The 25,280-nt window shown below is 48.1% G+C and overlaps 1 protein-coding gene across 1 annotated transcript in view; it reads left to right on the top strand.

Moving 5' to 3' along the window:
* The window catches only part of TRIM23 (tripartite motif containing 23), a 429,923-nt gene that overhangs the window by 99,225 nt on the left and 305,418 nt on the right, over nucleotides 1-25,280 (top strand). Inside the window, exon 2 of the mRNA XM_086960694.1 lies at nucleotides 10,839-11,001. Coding sequence (XP_086816820.1) covers nucleotides 10,839-11,001 — 163 coding nt within the window. The remainder of the gene's footprint in view (nucleotides 1-10,838; nucleotides 11,002-25,280) is intronic.

Raw genomic sequence — 25,280 nt, 5'->3', positions numbered from 1 at the left:
CCCACTTGATTACCTGGGGAACCAAGAAAGTACTGCCTCGACAGGCAGGAATGTTTCTCAGTGCATGTTCGAAAACTCACTTTTAAAAAAAATACACTATTTTAGAATTTTGAAGACTCTTATCGTATTCTAACATGATGGCTGGTCTTTGATTTACATGAAAAATCATTTAGAGGCTTGGCCTGTGCACAGGCTCTTAGAGCCTGAGCCGACTCTTAGCTCAGCTCTCCCAGTTAATTTGTTGACTTACCTACCTCTGCATAGCAGTTTTGTGAACAAATTGCAAATTGAGAACCTCCCCTCCAGTGCTGCAGCCATACATGGAAGCGTAGCCTGTGTGATGTGGAAACCTAAATACATGTATTTTACAAATCCGTGACCTCCTTTGTGTCACTGTCTTTTGGGAAGTGTCCTGCGTGGGTGTGGCAGTAAGTGCATTGCTTCCCCATCCCCCACACATTTTGACGTAATGCACTTGTTCTGCTTTTCAGAAAAGCAGGAAAGACTAACTCTTGACTTCCTCTTTCTTCAGGACGTCAACGTGCTACCTAAATTTAAGGTTCAGTTTCAGGGTCTTGCAGCTTTTTCTTTCCAAATGGGACTTTTAATAAACTGTGTACAGGCTTATTTTTCTGAAACCTGTTTAAATGTAAATTATTCTGTGTTCGATTTTGATTTACATAAGCTCTCCCCTGCCGGTTCTTTGCAGTGTGTTGTTTAGGAGGGGCAATAACCTACAGTTACCTCTTAAAAAATTTAGGTCATGACTACTCTCTACTACTGTGTGTGTGGCTCTGTATGTGTGTGTGTGGCTCAGTCTGTGTGGCTCAGTCTGTGTGTGGCTCAGTCTGTGTGTGTGTGTGTGGCTCTGTCTGTGTGTGTGTGTGTGGCTCTGTGTGTGTGTGTGGCTCTGTCTGTGTGTGTGGCTCTGTCTGTGTGTGTGTGTGTGGCTCTGTCTGTGTGTGTGTGTGGCTCTGTCTGTGTGTGTGGCTCTGTCTGTGTGTGTGTGTGGCTCTGTCTGTGTGTGTGTGTGGCTCTGTCTGTCTGTGTGTGTGTGTGGCTCTGTCTGTCTGTGTGTGTGTGTGGCTCTGTCTGTGTGTTTGTGGCTCTGTCTGTGTGTTTGTGGCTCTGTCTGTGTGTGTGTGGCTCAGTCTGTGTGGCTCAGTCTGTGTGGCTCAGTCTGTGTGTGTGTGTGGCTCTGTCTGTGTGTGTGTGGCTCTGTCTGTGTGTGTGTGTGGCTCTGTCTGTGTGTGTGTGGCTCTGTCTGTGTGTGTGTGTGGCTCTGTCTGTGTGTGTGTGTGGCTCTGTCTGTGTGTGTGTGTGTGTGGCTCTGTCTGTGTGTGTGTGGCTCTGTCTGTGTGTGTGTGTGGCTCTGACTGTGTGTGTGTGGCTCTGACTGTGTGTGTGTGGCTATGTCTGTGTGTGTGTGGCTATGTCTGTGTGTGTGTGGCTCTGTGTGTGTGTGTGGCTCTGTGTGTGTGTGGGGCTCTGTGTGTGTGTGGGGCTCTGTGTGTGTGTGTGGGGCTCTGTGTGTGTGTGGGGCTCTGTGTGTGTGTGTGGGGGGCTTTGTGTGTGTGTGTGGGGCTTTGTGTGTGTGGGGGGGCTCTGTGTGTGTGTGTGTGGGGCTCTGTGTGTGTGTGTGTGTGAGGCTCTGTGTGTGTGTGGGGGGCTCTGTGTGTATATGTGGGGCTCTGTGTGTGTGGGGGGCTCTGTGTGTGTGTGGGGCTCTGTGTGTGGGGGGGGCTCTGTGTGTGTGTGGGGCTCTGTGTGTGTGTGTGGGGGGCTCTGTGTGTGTGGGGCTCTGTGTGTGTGGGGGGGCTCTTTCTGTGTGTGTGGGGCTCTGTCTGTGTGTGTGGGGCTCTGTCTGTGTGTGTGTGTGTGGCTCCGCAGGTGTGTGTGTGGGGGCTCTGTCTCTGTGTGTGTGTGTGTGTGGGGGGGGGGGGCTCTGTCTGTGTGTGGCTCTGTCTGTGTGTGTGACTCTGTCTCTGTGTTTGTCTGTGTGTGTGTGTGTGTGTGTGGGGCTCTGTGTGCGGCTCTGTGTGGCACTGTGTGTGTGGCACTGTGTGTGTGGCTCTGTGTGTGTGGCTCTGTGTGTGGGTGGCTCTGTGTGTGTGTGTGTGTGTGTGTGTGTGTGTGTGTGTAGGTGGCTCTGTGTGTGTGTGGGGCTCTGTGTGTGTGGGGCTCTGTGTGTGTGGGGGGCTGTGTGTGTGTGTGTGTGTGTGGCTCTGTGTGTGTGTGTGGCTCTGTGTGTGTGGGGGGCTCTGTGTGTGTGTGGGGCTCTGTGGGCCTCTGTGTGTGTGGGGCTCTGTGTGTGTGGGACTCTGTGTGTGTGTGTGTGGGGCTCTGTGTGTGTGGGGCTCTGTGTGTGTGTGTGGGGCTCTGTGTGTGTGGGGCTCTGTGTGTGTGGGGCTCTGTGTGTGTGGGGCTCTTCATGTGTGGGGCTCTGCAGGTGTGTGTGGCTCTGTCTGTGTGTGTGTGTGTGTGGCTCTGTCTGTGTGTGTGTGTGTGGCTCTGTCTGTGTGTGTGTGTTGCTCTGTGTGTGTATGTGTGTTGCTCTGTGTGTGTGTGACTCTGTCTCTGTGTGTGTGGCTCTGTCTGTGTGTGTGTGGCTCTGTCTGTGTGTGTGTGGCTCTGTCTGTGTGTGTCTCTGTGTGTGTGTGTGTGGCTCTGTTTGTGTGGCTCTGTGTGTGTGTGTGTGGCTCTGTTTGTGTGGCTCTGTGTGTTGCTCTGTGTGTGTGTGTGGCTCTGTGTGCGGCTATGTGTGTGTGTGTGGCTCTGTGTGTGTGTGGCTCTGTGTGTGTGTAGGTGGCTGTGTGGGTGTCTCTGTATGTGTGTGTGGGTGGCTTTGTGTGTGTGGCTCTGTGTGTGGGTGCAAATGCAATAAGTCTTGCATTTGCGAGAGATTAAGCTATTGGCATTGTAACAAAAACGTAAATAAAAATAATGTCATGAGCAATGCCAATAGCTCTAACTGAAGCAATGCCGAGACCATTGCATTGTAAATGCTTGTTCATCTAGTTACGGTCCATCAGGCAGACTCGAAGGGGTTTTCCGGGAGGCTGATGCAATGCTCTTAGCAAGTTTAAGTGCCCCCTTAGCTAATCCTGTACTAGGTGCGGTTCACATACATCATAGACTCTGAAACATTACAGTAACTATTATTAGTCGCCCCTTCAGTTACCATTTCCATGCAATATCATCTTGTCATTACTATGCAATTTTGCGTTTATGGTCCTTAGTAGGTTGTACGTGCAGAATGCACAATTACAGCACCTGTTTCCCATTCCTGTTCCAGTTACCAGTCACATTTTCCACCTGCTTTTGCAATCCAGTAATTCCGGGTGCAGTAAATTCTACAAATGTGTAATTCTGTTCTGCCCGAGTCCGGAACTAAATTACCACTCAAGTGAGGCCTGATGTTTGTGGTCTCCTTGCTGTATATTGCTATTACCGCCTGCTTCAACTGGTTGTTTGTTTCTATATCACTCAACTGTTCCGATTGTGAGAATACAATTTTAGTGTGTGGTTACCTTGCTATAACTCTCTATATGTGTTATGTACTTTATACTTTCCAATGACTACAAATATATTTACTATAAGATATTATCAAAAACATTGTGGAAAAAAAGGGAAAGCCTTTCTGCTCCATTGACAGTTAGGTGACTCCAGACAAGACTTATTCTCTTGGCTTTACATTAGCTGCAGTACAGGGAGAGCTAATAGGCAGTCTCATTAGTGGGTTGCAGATAAAGAAGACAGCAGGCCATTACTGTAGATAGACCTAGACCAGCCACCACCAACTTCTTGTTTTCATGGGTATCTACCGTTATCACAACATGACAAGAATACCATTTTGGTTGTACTGCTATAATTAGGGAGAGTCTAGCTCTGTAAACACCTTTCTGGGGACTCTTGACATGACTCTACTGAAGTACATAATAAGGCTTTCAGAATGAGAAAATGGGGACCAGACTGGACCATAGGTATTGCACCAGGGTCTTTATCCTAGAATCTGCTTCAGAATACACACTTGGTGTATCATGCCTGATCTTAAATGCATAAAGCTGTAGCGGTCATACTGCATGAAGAAACCAGATAGCTACCAGTGGTTTACAATCATACCTGAACTGAAACTTGGCACCCGATATATAAAGACTAAAATGGTTAGCAGACCAACACCATTAATTCCTTTTCAGTCACAATGTACGTGCACCATGCTTCCTTCCAAGGAGGCAAGCAAATCCTACCTTCCACTTATTCTTCCTAGCAGTATCAGGGGAGTAGGACTCCTAATCTTCACATGCTAGCATCAACAGTTACCATAAATAATTTCCTTACAAATCTTTTTTTTCAGTTTTGTTCCACAAACGAACACAAGGAGTTGATGGACAGAGCTCTGAAACTTTTCAGACGCTCACCTCTGGGTTGAATCGATCAGTTGGCAGGGTATGCCCAGACGTGGGTTTCTTGCTCACTTTGCCACTAGATACACGCAAGCCTGGCTTTTAAAGGGTGTTACCCAGAAACCTGTCCCTGTATGCCTGTTTCCGGTTCAGGGAAGACCTGGCTTGGCAGTTGGGGCTGGACTGTTCCCATGAGGCACATGGTCAAGACTGATTTGCATATAGCTGGGTCGTGAAATACGTGCAAAACAATTTTTAAACCACAGTATAAATCAAAGGGTAGACACGATACATTAAACAGGGGGAATCTACTAAGGCTCCTCCAACATATACCTTTGTTGACCCACATAAAGAGTGAAGACATAACCTGTATTCAGTTCGAACCAAAAGAGGGAGACATTTGTAAAGAAGACACTGTAGTGACCTGGTCAAACCACCATACGGCTGAAGCAGTCCTTAGAGCAAAAGATATTTTTAGAGACTGGGGGATCGTTGTAACTGCACCGGAAAAAGAAAAGTATCCATCAATCCTCCTAGAGCCTGCAAATTCAAACAGCACAAGAACAAATAGACAGCACCCACAGGGGATACTGCGAGGTACATCAAATATACATTTAGATAAAAACTTTAAAAAAACTAACCATACTAGTAAGTAGACAGGAAGACAAAAACATAAGCAGGACAGTAATAGACGAAGGGCCACCAAATATTCAAGGGAACGATCAATCCAGCAGGACAGACCGAGAGTTACAACTCAGCTTTTTTTTATTCCTGATGACCAGGCAGCTTTACCAGATACCCCATGGAATCGGCAAGGATGGCCCACTGCCAAAATCACTGTATTAGAAACCACAATTCCACCTTACACGAATCATAAATTACCTTTTCACTTTAAAATCATTTCATAGAACGTGGCAGGAATACGTAAAGCACTCAAACACGAAACAGTAATTAAGTCACTGCAAGAGGCGGACATAGAATGTCTACAAGAGACCTGGGTCACAGAGCATGTCCACCTCGAAGGCTTTGCCGGTTTTCATACATTGGCAACTAAATACAATCGGTTTGGTAGACCATCAGGAGGAATATCGATTTACTTAAAACATCTAAAACAAATAAAAGTAGAAAGGATCCAAATAGAGTTAGAAGTACTACACGCGCTCTTAATAGAGGGAAGCAGGGACAAAGACGTACGTGCAGTAATCCTAGTTATAAACATATACTTAAATGCATCTGGCCAGAAAAAGCTGGAAGTTACAAAAAATACCATAACCTTAATAAAAGAAATCCTACACGCAAATGCACTACTGCCAAAAGTGATAGTAGGAGACTTTAATCTCCACCATCTAGGAACAAAAAATGATATGTCACGTCCAGCCAGCTCGGAAAGAATTTTCAATGCATTTCTGAAAAACTATGACTTAAAATTCGTCAATGAAACCTGGAAAAGTTTAGATCCCAAACATTCAGATACTGCCACTTTTAAGAACTGTTCTATAATTGACTACATTTTCTTATGCAACTTACTCACTCAGAAATTAGTCAGATTCGAAGTAATAACACATGAAACTAGCGATCACAAACTGTTGCAGGTGGAATTAAATTTCAATATTTTACAGAGGGAACAAGCGGCCGCAGTATCCCACTCAACAGGGACCGAAGACCATACATTAGTCAGAAGGATAAAATGGAACGAGCATCAGGCTACGCTATTTAATGTATGGAGAAAAAAAAACAAGAGTACAAAGGGAAGCCTCTTGGAAAACAAACTAGTGTGGCCAACTGGACGAGTTGGATTTGTGCCTTAAAATAGATACTTACTAAAAACGACAAAAATATCCCACATGGAATTACAACATCCTCTTCACATTCTAGACATAACAATAAAATACTATGCACAACAATAAGCAAGCTCAAGAGGGCTAAAAGAGCACACGGGAAGGCAGGAACAGAAGAAACAAGGGAATTGTGCAAAGATCTATCAAGAAAGCGCAGACACCAGTTATGGTCTCGGAACCAAAATAAATTAGAAAAAGACTGGATAACGATACACCAGCTCTCTAAGCCAAACAAACAACGTCAGCTCTGGCAATATATAGCTAGCATGGAGAAAGGTAAAGTTGACAGGCGCAACTCCGTACATGCAGATGCCTGGCTCAGACATGTTGCCACAATCTACATTGAAAATGAGGGTATCATAGTCCTCAGACAGCGCAATAACAGAGGAGGCCGCCTTAGTGGAATTCTTGGGTAAAGAACAAGACGGTACGGCAGTTGAAAAGGTAATAAAAAAGATAAGAAAAGACGGGGCACCCGGGCCGAACGGTCTTCCAGGAGCCATGTCGTATTTGAACCAGCACGCTAACTGCAAAAATATTAAACCAATCTTTGCATGCTTCGTTGATTACTCAGCGGCCTTTGACGGAGTGCCTCGACACAATCTTTGGAATAAGTTGCGCAACTGGCATATCCCAGCAGGTCTTCTTAGTGCCATCATTTCATTGTACAGTAACACCTGGATCAAAGTGAAGCTAGCAGATAATAAAACGAAGAAGTGTCGGACGAACCGTGGCCTAAAACAGGGATGCGTTCTTGCCCCCACACTGTTTAATTTATATACGGATGACCTGGGGAAGAAACTTCAAATGCTAGTCTTGTAACTCCAAAAATTGGAACCAACAAACTGCAAATATTACAGTATGCAGATGACTTGGTGGTAATGGACCACACAAAAATCGGGCTACAAAGGGGCCTAGATACCCTCAATAACTACAATGAAAGAAATGAACTTATAATAAATGCTCAAAAAACTAAAGTAGTTATTTTTGGACACTACCCAAAAAAGGCTCTTTTGAAATGGTATGTGGGCAAAGAAATCATCGTCACAGCGAAATCCTATAATTACCTAGGTTGCTGGCTAAGTGAAACCGACAAAGCAACAATACATCGACATAAAATGAAGGCCAAAGAACATTCAACAACTTATGCCTTATGTAAACTAAATGAGATCATGCAAAGCCCAACAACTGTTCCAATTAGGAAAGTAATACAAGCAAAAATCAGGGCAATTGCTGGTTACGCACAGCAGGCATTTCCGGGTAAAATGGAATTAATGTTAGACAAAGCATAAAGCCAGGCCTACAAACGCATTTTCAAACTGCCTAAATACACACGTAATAGCTTAATTCGTCTAGAATTTGGTCTGAAGCAACAAAGTAAGAATGCCTGTGAACGCATGCGAAATATTATGACCAAGTCCTAACAGCTCCAGCTGGAACCCTAAAGAGCATGCTGAAGCCAATTTTTGGGGAGTTAATTAACCCGTGGCATCGTTACACAGAAGAAGCAGTGGAAACACTGGGATTAGCAACGGAAAATTGGGATCAGGGAACGGTAAACTATCTGGCCATCAAAAATTCAATCAATAAACAATGTTATCAATTGTCGCACCAAAGTGATCTAGTAGAACACGCAACAGGAAGAGGCTCACCTTGGCTGAAAAAATCATTTGCCGGGAGTAAAATCCAGCCATACCTGAAGCAAGCTCTGGGAAGGAAAGCACTAAAAAACATTGTATGGGCCAGACTGCTGCCCCTCCCCATTAAGGAACTAAATCCCGGGTGGAGATCCCTAGAACAAAGAATCAGATGCAGAATCTATGATTATCAATCTGAATCTTTGCTACACTTGATTTGTTGCTGTCCTGGTATGTCGCAGCCCCGTAGGATCCTTTTAAAACAAATATGGCTCCGCAACGGGGTAAGGACAGTGAAAGAAGCAACTTCGGTTCTCTTTTCCTGTACTACACCACAGGACTTGGCCAGATTTGGGAGATACATGGCCGAGCTGCGTCTGAGGCTGATGGAATAGGAGGGGCCAGGCATTATAAAAGGCAACTTGGCCCGTTAAACCAGTATTTTCCAACATGGCCGAACCGACAACGAACTGACAATCATTTGCAGACTTTTAAATTGTATATAATACATTTTCTTACCTAGTATTTATACGGTTGCAAGTAAACCCAATGTCCTTTTATTTTATAGGAATGTATTTTTTTTTTTAAAACAATTGTTTCAATTTGTTTTTAAAATCACATGTAAGTTATATTGCAGATGGTTTTAAGTAACTGTGCAATACAAAATAAATAAATACAAATATAGCTGGGTCTGAACTGAGGTGGCAAAGTGAGCTAAATTATGATGATGGATTCAATCCAGATCTGTGACTGGGGGTGAGTTTCTGAAAAGTTTCAGCGCTCTGTCCATCATCTCCTTGTGTTTGCTTTGTTCGCCTTAAGTTGGCAGGGTATGCCCAGACGTGGGTCCCTTGCTCACTTTGCCATTGGATTTAAGCTAGCCGGGCTGATGAAGGGTGTTATCCAGAAACCGGCCCCAGGATACTTGTTTCCGGTTCATGGAAGACCTGGCTTGGCAGTTCGGGATGGACTGTTCCCAAGTGGCACAAGGTCAAGACTGATTTGCATATAGCTTGGTCTGAACTGCGGCTGCGAATTGCGCTAAAGAATGATGATGGATTCAACCCAGATGTTTGACTGGGTGGTGAGTGTCTGAAAAGTTTCTGCGCTCCCTACATAATCTACTTGTGTTTGCTTTGTTCGCCCTAAGTTGGCGATTCAACCCAGATGTTTGACTGGGTGGTGAGTGTCTGAAAAGTTTCTGCGCTCCATACATCATCTACTTGTGTTTGCTTTGTTCGCCCTAAGTTGGCAGGGTATGCCCAGACGTGGGCCCCTTGCTCACTTTGCCACTAGATACAAGCAAGCCTGGCTTTTAAAGGGTGTTACCCAGAAACCTGTCCCTGGATGCCTGTTTCCGGTTCAGGGAAGAACTGGCTTGGCAGTTCGGGCTGGACTGTTCCCATGAGGCACAGGGTCAACACTGATTTGCATATAGCTGGGTCTGAACTGAGGTAGCAAATTGAGCTAAAGAATGATAATGGATTCAACCCAGATCTGTGACTGGGGGTGAGTGTCTGAAAAGTTTCAGCGCTCCATCCATCATCTCCTTGTGTTTGCTTTGTTCCACAAATGTCCCATCATCAGCACATAACCCTAAAAATGATCATTTATCCGTGGGATTCAGAAAAGGGATATGTCTAAAGACAACCTCTAAAGACTGCTTAGATTTAGTACCATTTTCAGAAGCTTTGTCAAGCAATCCTCCTATTGCTTAAATATCAAATTCAAAGTTTCCTGTACTTGATCCATACTAAAATGTTATCTTCTAAATAATATATTATTTTCATCCATATCTTTGAATAAATAGCACATTGCTCTTTGAAAAACAGCATGCTAAAGCTAAACCGAATGACATAATCTTAACCTAGCATAAACCAAGTTAAGATGAGCAGGACACAAATCCCTGAATGGGAAGAATACAAAAACCGGAACTAGATGAGCTATTCGCACATGGACCAGGGAAACTTAAGAGCTCTGTAATTTTCTCTTCACTTTTGTTTGTGCTTTTCCCCTTAAATAATTCTAAGTTGCTGTGGCTCTTGTTATTACTGTCACTCAATGTAGTGGTGCATTAAATTGATGCACAGATGTTATGTGTTAGCAAAGCCAATATGTCTGACTTTGGTTCCCAGCCTTTTGGCTTTGCCAGTGCTTGTTTTGCTTTGTATACTTTGTATTTTATTTGCAAACTTTATTGTTAAGCGAACTGTTTGACCCTCACCAGTTTAAAAAATAAAAAAATAAAAGAAATTAGCTTGAAACTGAAATATTTTTTGGTCTCAAAAAGCACATATTGTTTTAATTGTTCCATGTGCTGAAGTGAACTATTTGTGTGTAAATGTTCTCCTTGTGGAAGAGCAGAATGCCGTCACTTACAGTGATGTAAGCCGGTGGCTGAAGTGGGTTGAACTATAGTCTCATGCTTATCTGCTGTAATGAGTGGAAGAAAAATTTGAATGACACAGCAGCAGACCAGTAGATGAAGAGGGCTGGCCCAAAGCCTTCATAAGTGTGTATGTATATATGGTGTGATGTAAATCTGCCCTTGGATTACTAGTGCATTCAGCAGATTGAAATTTAGTTAATCTCACGAATAGTCGTAGTTCTGTAGCAAAAAGTATTTAGAGCAGCACTTCTCTTTTTGGCACTGGTGTGTGTTAAAAGTATTTGGCTCAATGGATCCACATCATATTGGAAAATGTATTGTGTATTATTGTTGACAATGTGAGCTTGTTGTGTAAAGAGTAATTTTAAAGTGCTAATCCACAGGCGAGCGAATCACGGCAGTCAGTAAATGAGAGGCCTTGGTGTCTTGTGTGAAGGAGGAGGTACTGAATGCTTGCAGCAAATGTCCAGATGACGAGTAGATCCAGCAAGAACACCTTTGACTTTTTTCCCTTTGCCATTTTTGTTGCATTCCTCTTTTATAATGGCCGTCCTTTCAATTTTTTTTCTAGGTTCTTGAATGTGGAGTTTGCGAGGATGTATTTTCCTTGCAAGGTGAGAAAGTTCCACGCCTTCTTTTATGTGGGCATACTGTCTGCCATGACTGTCTTACCCGCCTCCCTCTTCATGGTAGGGCAATCCGATGCCCCTTTGATCGGCAAGTTACTGAGCTAGGTAAGGAAAAAATAATCACTGCCTATTTATTTTTGGAATTATTTCACTGATTAAAAATAATTGTGATTTTGATTATTAACACCTTCTTAAGACATTTCCTGTATTGTTTGTGTTTGTTAAATCTTTACTAGACCATTTTTTCACAAATTTGACTTTGCTTTATAGCGGTATACACCCGTTACAACGCATCTTTTACTCCGCACTACCATTACAACGCGACTTTTACAACGCATACCATTACAACGCATTGCGCTGGGGGGCGCTCTAGGATAGGGAATAAGTATAATTTACTATCCAACACCTTCCCTAGGGTCCACGGGGACTGGAGTTAGAATAGTTAATTATACTTACCACTATCCAGCAACTCAAAGCGCTATGCGTTGTAATGGTATGCGTTGTAATGGTCGCGTTGTAACGGTAGGTAGTTGTAATAGTATGCGTTGTAACGTCATACATCCCTTTATAGCAGATGTTTTATAATGTACACACTGTACACATTATCCTAATAACCTGTAGGCAGTTAAAAAGGTATTTTGCTTGTATAGTTGCTGACTAAAACGTCTAAGTGAGCTGATTATAATGGGCTTTGGAAATAATACAGTCAAGTGAGAAAGAAAGTACACACTCACTCAGTATTCCATCGTTTACGCACACACATTAATATAACCGATGTTCATCTAGTTCTCATCAAGCCCTAACAGTAGGAAATATAAACTCATTTGACAAATATGCAAATTTAAGTTTGCCATCATTTGTTGGAAATAACGAAAGTAATACCGGGAAAGGCTGACATATAGTAAGTAATATGATGTAGTGAGAAAGGCAGCAATTTTTATGTGCCAATGTCAGTGAGAGTCTGTTGTTCTTTTAATGGAATGTGATTATCTTTAGTTCTTTGACTTGAAGGATTTCTGAAAAATCTAGAAAAAAAAGTTTAGAAGAATGAACTACAGGATGAATTCTCTGTTATTCATTTGATGCCTTATGTACATTTCTGATTATCTTGCTGATATGGGTGTAGAGTAAAAGAAAAGTAGAGGAAGAGGAAAGAAAAGGGGAGGGTGAGACGGACATTAGGGCATCAGGAATATATCTGATTTTGTGCAGTATTCAAGCAGATTTGTAGATAGTGTGAGTGGATAGCGAATCTTTAATTAGTTTGGAGATGCATGAAAGTGAGTGTATTTTGTGTCTGTCACACGATCATGGTGGTAAAACTGATTAGATATATTTGTCAAGACTACCCTAAAGTTTTATTGTCGATGAAACGTGATCCACATTTCCCAATACATTATTATCAAATTTACATGATTGACTGTTGCCCACAATGCATGAGACAATAGTTTCTGAGTTTCTTTCCAGTTGTAGAGTATGTGTGCTATGGTGAAGAGGAGAGGAAGAAGCTGTTTGTCATCATTTATTAAAAAAGTTATCCAACATTTAGTGGATTTGTTAAAAAAATGTATATGTCTACCTTGATTCAGTAACTTGATTAAAACACAAATAACTTGAAGCATTTTCTCTAGGAGTTGTTGATTGGAGGTTGATCTTCTTCTTGATTTTTCCCTATTTTGTTTACCTGCTTTTCCCTCGTTTTCACTACTTTTTTCGCCCCCCCCCCCCCCCCCCACATTTTTTGAGTGCTTTCACCTTGTTTTTCCCTCGTTTCACTGCTTTCTCCTTGCTTTTCTCCTGTTTTTTGAGTGTCTTATGGCTTTTCCCTCGCTTCCACTGCTTTCTTCCTGCTTTTTCCTTATATTCTTTAACTGACCTTAGCTAAATCTCAGTGCCTGGTACCCTCATGACTGATTAGCCAAGCTCTACAAATACGAATTGATTGATAGATTGATATTACATCGACTTGTAGCAATGCTGTCCTGCTCCCCTTCACTAAATTGCTTAAGCTCAGTGATATTTGAGAACATTTGTTGATGCACAGCTCTCTTTAAGTACTGCCAGAACACCTGAGTGGAGTTGAAGTCTGCAATTGAACATTTGAAAATTAAGATGCTTTAATTTTTCTGCCATTCACTTGTAGCATTTTTGGTATGATTTTCATATTTGTCCTGCATTGGGAACCACTTTCGGCTTAGCTTTAGCTTTTGTGACAGAAAGTCACACATTTTCTTCTAGAATGCCATAGTATAGCTAATACATTCTGTGTTCGTTAATTGTGAGTAATCCAGACCTTGTGGCTGCAGAGCAAGGCACAGGTCCTAACCCATCTGCTACCATGCCTAATGTCTGTGAGCCTTAGCGGGACTAGGGAGTGTATTATTGGGAAAAAGGAGTAAAACTAATGAGTAGAGGACTGCATGCTGATTGTAATCATTCAGTGAGTGTTCCTTCCTAAAGATGGCTGGTGCTGTTCGCCTTCTCCATGTAATGGAGGTCATGTAAAATCTGCAAAACTTGTTAATTAATTATTTCATTATTTTAATCCTCATCCATGCATCTGTGGCATAATATTAACAGTGTGTTCTCCCTTAAGTCTAAGCATGTTCTTAGGTGTAATGAGCTGGTATTAGGTCGCTGCCCAATAACGTTTTTTTATGCAAGGGCACAGCTCTTGCTGTCAATAAGGAACAAGCATTTCCAATGCAATGGTTTCGCCTTTGGAAAAGTTTGAGCTATTGGCATTGTAAATGACAACATTTGTATTTATGTGTTGGTTTTGAAAACAGATAAATAAATGGCATTGTCATTTACATTGCCATTAGCTTAATCTCACGCAAATGTGAAACCTATTGTACCCTACGGACGAGCTCAGCAGACAGCAATTACTACCACACACACACACCCAGAGCCAGCCACACACACACACACAGAGCCAGCCACACACACACACCCAGACACACACCCAGAGCCACACACACACACACACACACACACACACACACACACACACACACACCCAGAGCCACATACACACACCCAGAGCCAAACTCACACACACACCCACACCCAGAGCCACACACGCACACACACACACCCAGAGCCACACACACACACACAGAGCCCCCCCCCACACACACACCCAGAGCCACACACACACCCAGAGCCACACACACACACCCAGAGCCACACACACACACACACACACACACACACACACACCCAGAGCCATTGGTGTATTTTCTGCACCACCTACCATGACCTTATGGGAAAGTTAAATACACCAATGGGGTGAAAGCAATTTTGACCGTACCATTTTAGAACCAGAGAACGCGCACAGTGGCACTGAACAACAGTGTCACAAAATGGACACAGTGATTAGATCAGCACCCATAGGAGCACGATAAAGGTGAAATGTTAGACGGACCGGGAGGGTCGGCCGAGGACAATGGGAGAGGTCTCCAGGGAGAACCCCTCCAGCGATCGTACAGACAAGTAACTTCCCCCCCCACAGACGTACACCACACAGAGATAAGGTTTAACGTTCTTTATAAGTGATCTTTAAGTACGGTAGAATGGTACAAGGAGGTCTGGACTCAGGGGTCCCCTCGATTCTAGTCTCTTGCTTGGGAAGGGGGTAGCGGGACAGTCTTATTACCAATCTGGTAGATGCGATGATATGATAATTAGCTCACAATCCTCGAGCTCGGCGTTCTAGATGGACGGGCCGCGGCAGCGCCGGTGGGTCCCGAGATGATCGTAGGTAGCGACGGTCCGCGGCGGCGCCAGCAGGTCCCGATGAAGGTGGTAGTTACAACGGTCACCGGCCGTGCCAGCAGGTCCCGACGAAGATGAAGGATGCAGAGGGTTGCGGCAGCGCCAGCAGGTAGGACGATAGTTCGCAAGGCAGGACTACGGCAGCGCCAGTAGTCCGTCAAGGATGAGTTCTTCACGGTGTCTCTTGACTCCAGGATACAACTGCCTTCCTGCTCTGGGGCTGCCCCAGTTATAGGTCTGGCGCCCTTTGATGTCCGGACCCTCGCACTTGGAGGTCGGGAGGTCCGGGATGAGGGAGTCCAGACACCCAGCAGGGGGGTGGAGCCTGCGCCCGGGGGAGCTGGGGGGTGATCGGCACCTGGCGGGGGAGAGCCATCGACACTTCTTTCTCCCATTGACCGGCCAAGTGGTCCGTTCACCTCCTGTGTGGATGGTGGTGCCGGGATGTCGGGGCCTGGCCAGGCCCAGGGTTAGGGTCGACCTGAGGCCACGCGGCCTCGAGGTGCAGTGTCCAAGATGGCGGCCGGGCCGGGCGAGGGCCGGTAGTGGTTCGGCCCCATGATACAGAGATGTCCGGGGGCAGGAGTCCCGTATGAGACGGGGTGCGGGGTACTTCTGTGGGTAACACCTGGAGGACCGGGGCTCGGGCCCTGTCATGCGGGGAGGGAGCAAGCCCTTCCTGTGGCCTGTCCAACATGCGTCCCCCCCAGCTGAAGGCGGGGAGAGTCACCCATCCTCTTGGGGACTCTCCTCGTCGAGGCGGAAAAAGCGTGACAGGCCATCTGCGTTGGCGTGGTCTTGGCCAGGTCGATGTTCCACAGTGAAGTCCATCCCCTGCAGGGAGATGGACCAACGCAATAGTTTGGGGTTTTCCCCCCGCATCTGCATTAGCCACTGCAGGGGCCGATGATCTGTCTGCACCCGGAAGTGGGTACCGAAGAGATAGGGCCGGAGCTTTTTGAGGGCCCACACCACTGCGAAGGCCTCCCTCTCGATGGTGCTCCAGCGCTGTTCTCGGGCCAGGAGACGTCTGCTGATGAAGGCCACTGGTTGGTCAAGTCCTTCGGCGTTCAACTGGGAGAGGACCGCCCCAATGCCATGGTCAGAGGCATCCGTTTGTACGATGAATTCCCGACTGTAGTCGGGGGCCTGGAGCACAGGGGCAGTGCACATGGCGGCCTTCAGCTTCTCGAAGGCCGCTTGACAGTCTGGGGTCCAGTTGACCTCCTTCGGGTGGTTCTTGGATGTGAGTTCCGTGAGGGGCCCCACAATGCTGCCATAATCCTTCACGAACCGCCGGTAGTAGCCGGTGAGCCCCAAGAAGGCTCGGACCTCGGTCTGTGTGACGGGAGGCTGCCAGGACTGGATGGCAGCGATCTTTAGTTGAAGAGGGGCCACCAGTCCGCTTCCCACCTGGTGTCCGAGATAGGTTACGGATCCCTGACCAATTTGGCACTTGCTGGCCTTGATTGTGAGGCCGGCCCGTTGGAGGGCCTGCAGGACCTCTCGGAGGTGGTGGAGGTGGTCGGACCAGTGGCGGCTGTACACAGCGATATCGTCCAGGTAGGCGGCGCTGAACTCCTCGAGCCCCGCCAAGACCTGGTTCACCAGTCGCTGAAAAGTAGCTGGAGCATTCTTCATGCCGAACGGCATGACCTTGAAGTGGTAGTGGCCATCGAGAGTGGAAAAGGCGGATCGTTCTTGAGCCCGGGGTGTGAGACCGATCTGCCAGTAGCCCGCCGTCAGGTCGAAGATGCTGAGGTAGCGGGCAGCCCATATGCGGTCGATCAGTTCATCTGCTCGGGGGATGGGATGAGCGTCGGTTCTGGTGACAGCGTTCAAGCCCCGGTAGTCAACGCAGAACCGAAGCTCAGGGGTGGTGCCGGGGGCAGCAGCTTTGGGGACCAGCACGACCGGGCTGGCCCAGGGGCTGTCCGAAGGCTCGATGACCCCGATCGTGAGCATCTTTGACACCTCCTCTTGGATGCAGGCCCGTACCCGATCTGGTACGCGGTACGCCCGATGTCTGACAGGGGGACTGTCCCCAGTGTCCACGTCATGCAAGCACCAGGGACTGACCCCTGGGGTGAGGGAAAACAGGGTCGCGAATTGCAGCAGGAGGTCTCGGCAGCCTTGGCGCTGTTCCGGGGTAAGGGCATCTGAGAGTCGGACCCCGTCCACGGAACCATCTTTTTCCCCGGTCCTTAGGAGATCAGGGAGCGGCTCGGAGTCTTCTTCCGCTCCGCTGTCTGTAGCCATCAGGAGACTGAGCTCCGAGCGCACAAAGTGGGGTTTGAGTCTATTGGCGTGGAGGACCCGGAGGGGGTTCCGTGGAGATTCCATATCGATGAGATAGGTGACGGGGCTCTTGCGCTCGACCACTTTGAAGGGCCCCGTCCACTTGTCCTGCAAGGCACATGGTTCGGTGGGGGACATCACCCACACTTGTTGGCCAGGTTCGAATTCGATGGAGGAGGCATTTTGATCGTACCATTTTTTCATGTCCTCCTGACTGGCCTCCAGGTTTGCTTTCGCCATTTCTCTGAATCGCCTGGTTTGATTGCGTAGGGTCAGGAGGTACTTGAAGACATCTGGGGGGGTCTTTAGGGGGGCCATCTCCCAACCTTCTTTGACTAGGCTGAGGGGCCCTCGCACCGGGTGTCCATACAAGAGTTCGAACGGGCTGAAGCCGAGGGACTTCTGGGGGACTTCTCGATATGCGAAGAGGAGGCACGGCAGTAGCACATCCCACTGGCGACGGAGGGGCTCTTCCAACCCCCCAATCATTCCTTTGAGTGTGCGGTTGAACCGCTCGACGAGTCCGTTTCCTTGAGGGTGATAGGGGGTCGTGAATCGGTAGGTGACCCCGCACTGTTGCCAGAGGGACTTCATATATTTTGAAATAAAGTTTGTGCCTCTGTCGCTGACGACTTCTCGGGGAAAGCCCACCCGGGAGAAGATCCCCATTAAGGCCCGGCCGACCACCGGGGCTGTTACAGTTCGCAGGGGAACAGCCTCGGGGTAGCGGGTGGCGTGGTCCACCAGTACCAGGATGAACCGATGTCCTTGTGCTGTACGGGGGTCCAGAGGCCCCACAATGTCTATGCCCACCCTCTCGAACGGGGTGGTGACAACTGGGAAGGGTTGCAGAGGTGCTTTAAGTTTGCGCCCACTTTTTCCGCTGGCCTGGCACGTGGGGCAGGACCGGCAGTGGTTGAGGACGTCGTTTCTCATCTTGGGCCAGAAGAAGTGGGTCACCAGGCGACTGTAGGTTTTGTCTTGACCCAGGTGTCCAGCCAGGGGGACATCGTGGGCCAAATTTAACAAGAAGTCTCTAAAACGGAGGGGCACCACCAGCACTCGACTGGCCCCTAACTCCGCAATTCTCTGTTCACTGTATAACAAGTCGTTGTCCCAATAGATCCAATGGGCTCCGGTGGTGTCCCCTGCGCTCTGGGCGAGGGCTTGCTGGCGGAGTCCCTCTAGGGAGGGACAGGTCTTCTGTTCTTGACGGAACTGTTCTTGGGTGGGCCCCCCCTCTTGACACCACTGAGCCAGGCTAGGAAGGTCCTGGGGTTGAGCGAGCCCTTCGGGAGTTTGTTCCGGCGGGTCGGTGTCCTCTACTGGAGCGATCGGGGGAGGGGGTGCTGGCCATTCGGGTTCTTCTGGTCGGGGGATGGTACGGGCGGCCATGGACCGGGTGGTTACACACGCCCAGTCCGGGAGGCCCAACATCCCCAGGTGTTCTCTCCTTTCTACGGCGGCCCACGGGGAACTCTCAAGATCATTTCCCAGGAGACAGTCCACGGGGGCGTCATCTCGGACCGTCACCTTCAACATGCCGGATACTCCTCCCCATTCGAAGGGGACGCAGGCCATCCGACATAGACTCTCCGAATTGTCGGCTGAACGGACGGGGCAGAGAATGTTCGGCAGGATCTGCTCTGGGGTCACCAAGTGACAGCGGACGTCCGTCACACTGGCCCCTGTGTCACGTAGGGCTTCGGCCCTGCGCCCATTAATGTTCACCCACTGACCATATTTTCTGGTGTTGGCGGGTAGGGGAGCCCGCGGGACCATGTCTCTTCCCCCTAGGCACGCTAGAACCATGGCGGCCGGTTCCCACTCTTGTTGTTCTTGTTCGCACTCCTCCTGTTCCTCGGAGATTTGTTCTCCCCCCAGGGCGGCGGCAGCTACCTGGCGGGGTCTCGGAGTCTGGTTCTGTGGACAGTTCGGGTCATTGGCGTAGTGGCCGACTCGCTGGCATCGGTGACATGTGACATTGGCTCGGAACCCCGGGCGCACCGGGGGGTTGCCCCGGTTGGCCGGGGGTGGGGTGCTTGCAGCGGTAGCGGCCGGGACGGTGTCTCTTCCTCGTCCCTGGCCTCCTCCTCCTCGGGGACGTAGCTGACCTTGGTTGTTCCGGTTCTGTTCGTGTGGCCCACTCCGGCCTACTCGAGTGCTCTCCCACCGGTCAGCCTCTGCGGCGAGCTCCCGTGGGTCAGTCAATTTACTGTCGAGGAGGTGCTGCCTGAGCTCGACGAAGCAGTTGTTAGAGAGGTGCTCCCACACCATGAGATTAAAAAGTTGCTCGTAGGTTGTTACATGGCTTCCCTTGATCCAACCCTCGAAGGCTCGGCTGAAATAGTTTACATATTCCACCCAAGTTGTACCCGGGATCCGGGTGCAGTCTCGGAACCTCTGGCGGTACATCTCGGGTGTGAGCCCATATCGGGTGAGGAGGGCCGCCTTCATGTGGTCATAGGAGGTCATCAGATGGTCTGGGAGCTGTAACAGGGCATCGCGGCCTTCATTGACGAACCTCCCCCATAGACCGGCTCCCCAGTCACTTCGATCAATCCGGTGGGAGGTCATGGCGATCTCGTAGGCCTTGAACCACTGTTGTATGTCGTCATCCCGGAAATATTCTCGAACGACATCCTTGGGAATGTGTACTTTCTTTTCTGTCGTTCCTGGGGTGCGCGGTTGCTCGGGCACCCCCAGTTCTTTGTTCTGTTTCCGTAGGTTTATTTCTGCTAGATTGCGCTCGTGTTCGTACGCTAATCTTTTTTCTTCAAGCTCTCTCTGCCTCTGTTTTTCTTCCCGTTCTTCTCGGAGCCGCAAATGTTCTAGGTTCAGTTTCTGTTCGGCTAATTTGAGCTCACTGTCCATTTTGAGTCGGGCCATTTCTAACTCATGCAGTCTGCTTTTTTCTCTCTCTTGGATCTCTTCCTGCGAGAGACCCGTTCTTCGCTCCTCGGGAGCCGTGGTGTTCCTCTCTGATGCTGCAACGTTTTGGTCCGGGGGTCTGACGGCCCCGGTTTCTGCCCATGACTCAATGGCGTGCTTGAAATCGTCTTTAGTACTCAGACCGGTGGTAGCAATGCCTAGTTCCATGCAGAATTGTTTCAATTCATGATGGCTGTATTCTTCCAATTTCTCCATCTGGAATTTCTCGGTGGATCCGCTCTCTTTGGTTGTCATTGTGTTTTCGTCGTGGGGTGAGCTACTCTCTGTACGATTATGCGTTGATTCGGATCGCGCCGCTGGCCACCAATGTTAGACGGACCGGGAGGGTCGGCCGAGGACAATGGGAGAGGTCTCCAGGGAGAACCCCTCCAGCGATCGTACAGACAAGTAACTTCCCCCCCCACAGACGTACACCACACAGAGATAAGGTTTAACGTTCTTTATAAGTGATCTTTAAGTACGGTAGAATGGTACAAGGAGGTCTGGACTCAGGGGTCCCCTTGATTCTAGTCTCTTGCTTGGGAAGGGGGTAGCGGGACAGTCTTATTACCAATCTGGTAGATGCGATGATATGATGAATAGCTCACAATCCTCGAGCTCGGCGTTCTAGATGGACGGGCCGCGGCAGCGCCGGTGGGTCCCGAGATGATCGTAGGTAGCGACGGTCCGCGGCGGCGCCAGCAGGTCCCGATGAAGGTGGTAGTTACAACGGTCCGCGGCCGTGCCAGCAGGTCCCGACGAAGATGAAGGATGCAGAGGGTTGCGGCAGCGCCAGCAGGTAGGACGATAGTTCGCAAGGCAGGACTACGGCAGCGCCAGTAGTCCGTCAAGGATGAGTTCTTCACGGTGTCTCTTGACTCCAGGATACAACTGCCTTCCTGCTCTGGGGCTGCCCCAGTTATAGGTCTGGCGCCCTTTGATGTCCGGACCCTCGCACTTGGAGGTCGGGAGGTCCGGGATGAGGGAGTCCAGACACCCAGCAGGGGGGTGGAGCCAGCGCCCGGGGGAGCTGGGGGGCGATCGGCACCTGGCGGGGGAGAGCCATCGACACTTCTTTCTCCCATTGACCGGCCAAGTGGTCCGTTCACCTCCTGGGTGGATGGTGGTGCCGGGATGTCGGGGCCTGGCCAGGCCCAGGGTTAGGGTCGACCTGAGGCCACGCGGCCTCGTGGTGCCGTGTCCAAGATGGCGGCCGGGCCGGGCGAGGGCCGGTAGTGGTTCGGCCCCATGATACAGAGATGTCCGGGGGCAGGAGTCCCGTATGAGACGGGGTGCGGGGTACTTCTGTGGGTAACACCTGGAGGGCCGGGGCTCGGGCCCTGTCATGCGGGGAGGGAGCAAGCCCTTCCTGTGGCCTGTCCAACATGAAACATCTGGGGTGAGCGCACAGACAAGGCAGACTTAACAGCAGATTTCCTACCATTGCCAGGCGGCCTGTTTACACTTACTGTACCCGAGTAGAAAAAGCATCATAGCAATTGATTCACAGTGTTTCAGAGGAGTTTCCCCACACTGACGAACCCCTGCACATCCAGGGATATCAGAATTTGTTGTGAAATCCTGCACAGGCCAGTCACATCCCCCACTGTCTTCCAACCACATGGAAGTATATCCCATGAGGGAACGAACCGGAAATAAAAAACACAAAGGTAAATAAGCTTCCAAGCAGAGGGATTGGTGGTGGAGTCTCTCACACACAGTGTGGCACTACTCCTGAGAACTGTTTCATCACATCGGGAGCACTGAGCAGGTTCAACATTGAAGCAGAGTAGGGACTCCTCTTAAAAAATAAAAGCCAAATCCTGCTTAAATAAGCATAAATCTATTGTTTGCGCGTTTTACTCAATTATTAGATGCTCAACACAGACAGGTTTGCTCCTGGGCGACCTGCAGGTAGCACAGGCCGCTCACATCTAATTATGCAGCAATGGATGGTACACAAAGGGGAAAATCCACCATCATATGGGGACCTATGTTATGCCACTTTTTTTTTAACCTGCAAAACATTTTCCTTGCGTGGAAATCCCTTCTCGTGGACCCTCTGAAAACACGGGTGTGTTCTGGCACTTTCCCACATTCATTAAAGAATTTACAACTACATGAAGTGGCAGCAATGAGTGTGACAAAGTCTTCGAGAGTTTGTAAACACACACACACACACCCAGCTATGGCTTTGTGAGGGTCCGCCACATTCTCAGAGGAGCAGCACACCCCTCGTAGTGCTCCCACATGTGAGGCGCTGTGGATCTCAGGAGCCTGAGCACAGCTCTGGTGCATGGCGTGACTTCCAGCCTAGTGCATGGAGCATAAAAACACAAAAACCCACCAGCAATGAACAGAGTACAAGGGAGGGAAAAGCAACAACAGAAAACCGCACACTCACATCCAGAGCGCCCTCTTGCACAGCACGGCCCTTCAGAAACCAATCACATGAGCGATGAAACTACATGAGAGAATGAACAATTCTAAAGGCTGTGTCCAAGCAAACTGGCCTTGCAGGAGCAAAAAGAAAACAATAAACTTACTGTTCTACTCAAGTCGTTTTCAGGCTTCGAGCTCCTCTTTCCTGCAGCCAAGTATAAAGAAAGGGTCTGCCTGCTCCCTCCCTGGCACCCACCTCTAGGAATCCTGCCTGAACACAGCCAGACAGGTATGCTGACTGACAGAGCACAAGATGGCGGAGGGATCTGGGGTGCACACTGTTACTTTGAAGGTAAGGGTGGGAAGGCAAGGGATGGACGAGAGGGCCACAGGGAGTGGTCACTGAGGCGGAGAGAACAGGGGCCGCAGGGAGAGAGCGAGAGAGCGAGAGAGAGAGAGAGAGAGAGAGAGAGGTCAGTTAGGCGGACAGAACAAGGAGAGGTCACTGAGACGGACTGAACATGGGCCGCAGGGAGTGGTCAGGCAGGTGGATAGAGGAGGGGCTCGAGAGAGATCACGCAGGCGGACAGAACAGGGATTGTCAGTCAGGCGGATAGACTCGTCATAGGACCCAATATGGAACCTTCATCAGCGCCAAGAAGCCAAACTAAACACTTAAAATAACAAGAGCCGCTTACCGACTGGATGTTTTTATTGCCGATTCAAACATCACCGCAATTATCCGCCATACTATTTGCAGTCCAGCGAAGTTGTTTATCCACGTGATTAGCTTGGTATTTATCCAATAGAAAGAAACACACATGGAGCGGGGCAGGGAGGAGCATAGAACAGGCAGTAAAACCAAACAAGAAACTATGACCAAAACACGATGATGCAGAACCTTCAATCTCAATTCAAGCTATAAATGATGAACAGACTTTGGTAGTGCGTCAGACACAAATGTTTACATGCACCCTTTCATTGGAAAAAAAAACATGAAACAATGCTCCACGAATAAAGTATTCACCATTTGCTGTTGTATAAAGACGACTTCTGCAGATGAAAATACAACTTGATTTCCCCTCCAGGGGGCCTCCGATGCGATTTGATATGTAACTGCTATTTCAAACCCACCTACAAAGTCTTCTTGTCCGACACAACTCCGATTGGACTCCATCTAGCTGGTGGGGAAAAATCGCCGCTATGCGAGAGACGTGCGCGCTAGGAAAACACACAGCTGCCTGCAGTCCGCCGCCTGAATGGCCTGGCTCGCAGGCTAGGAGGCCAATCCCCCTGCAAGCAGTGATCACAGGGAAGGGCGCCTTCATTGAAAACAACAACGACGACGAGTTGAAAACAAGCTGCTCTGACGGACCGAATGCTCTGCAACGTACCAGTAGATGCGAGAAGTCGACGGGCCCCGGCGCCATCTTCGGAGGAATGAGCACAACAAACCCAAAAAAATAAAAATAAATAACCACCGCCCACCGCCGCATGACGTGGGCAAAATGCGAAAAACTGTCGGGAACGCCCACGAATCTGGTCCGGCCATGACAGACAGATCTCTGTTCCAATGGCTAGCCTCCATTTATGGAGCTAGCCAATGGAACAGAGGGGCGGGTCTACACACACATACTCTAGACAAAAGATTTCGCCTGCGCGAAAGTCTGCTATTCAGCTTTCGGCGAGGCGAAACCTAAAAACTGTATTCTATCTTACATGATAAGATAATTTAGCTGTAATTTGTGTTTAGAAAGCACCAGTGTATTTTTTGTGTAAACCAGTGATCACGATAGGGACTGACTGAGCTTAAATCGTTCCACATATGCACTAGAAATCCTTGATTCGAATTGTGAGAAGTTCGATTTGGAGGGTCCTATGACAATCAGAAGTAGTGGGTCCCAATTGTAACAACCGTCGCCTTTTGCTTCTGCTGTCTTGCTTCCCTGGTACTGTAGACGCTCACATTGGGAACCAGTTACCCCTTTTAGTGCCCACGGTACTGCTTCAGAGCAGTCCAGGTTTTATTCAAGAAGGTGCTGTGGATTATAAAGTCCGAACGCTGCCACACACCAAATAACACTAAGTAAATCAATGATCAATCCGTAAGTGCCTTTATTATAAGAAGGAAATATACTTTACACTCTGAACTAAATACTAAGGCTACATACATCAGATAAGTCCTAATTGCATCCCTTCTCTCTTAGATCTGAGGCGCCTTTAACAGTTTGCCTGCTAGTAGCTCTTAGCGCCTATAGCAACTCAAGGAGTACACATATGGTAAACACCCAGGTTTAGACCTGGGTGTTTACCATATGTTTAATAATACAATTTGAGCTTTGAATATCATTAAAGCATTTCAGATGTTACAACAACGAATGTATTTTGCCCATCACTATTAAAAAGCCTCAAAAAGCTTGGACTTTCAATAACCAGCATTATGAAAAAGTTACAAATTCAATGAAAGTCCTGCTTCTCTTATTTACCAATTTCAATGAAAATTGTTCTTCTGCTATTGAACCAGGTCATCTGGCTACTACTCCGAACTCAGAACCTCAAGGGTATGCACAATTCCATTCAAACACCAAAAGATCAACCCTTACGGGGTTTGCCTTGGCCCATATCTTCTCCCGGGGGCACTAATGTTATACCCCAGGAGAATTAGGGTGACATGATTTTCTTTATTCTGAACCATAGGTTGGGGGTCCTGGCTGGTCCTGGCAACCCATAGGTACAAACAGACTTTTGGATGGTTCTCTCTCCTCCTGGGGGGTTAACAGTAAAATAGGCACCCTTTGAGTCTCTGCAGGCGCTGAAGGGGCGCCTTTCTTATAGTGAAACGTTTGATGTGCTTGTTGAGCTTGTGAATTTTTTCTTTTCCATTTGTTCATGTGTTTTTGTTATTTTTTCATTTTTTTAGCACTGTTATTATTTTTTTAAGTGTGTAACCCGGCCACTTTCTGAGATATCCGTAGGCTCCTTATTTGATCACACGG

This window comes from Lissotriton vulgaris, chromosome 3_1, assembly GCF_964263255.1.
Source record: "Lissotriton vulgaris chromosome 3_1, aLisVul1.2, whole genome shotgun sequence".
NCBI classification, from domain to species: domain Eukaryota; kingdom Metazoa; phylum Chordata; class Amphibia; order Caudata; family Salamandridae; genus Lissotriton; species Lissotriton vulgaris.
The sequence above is the reverse complement of the archived record's forward strand: the minus strand, read 5'-3'. Positions and strand labels throughout refer to the sequence as shown.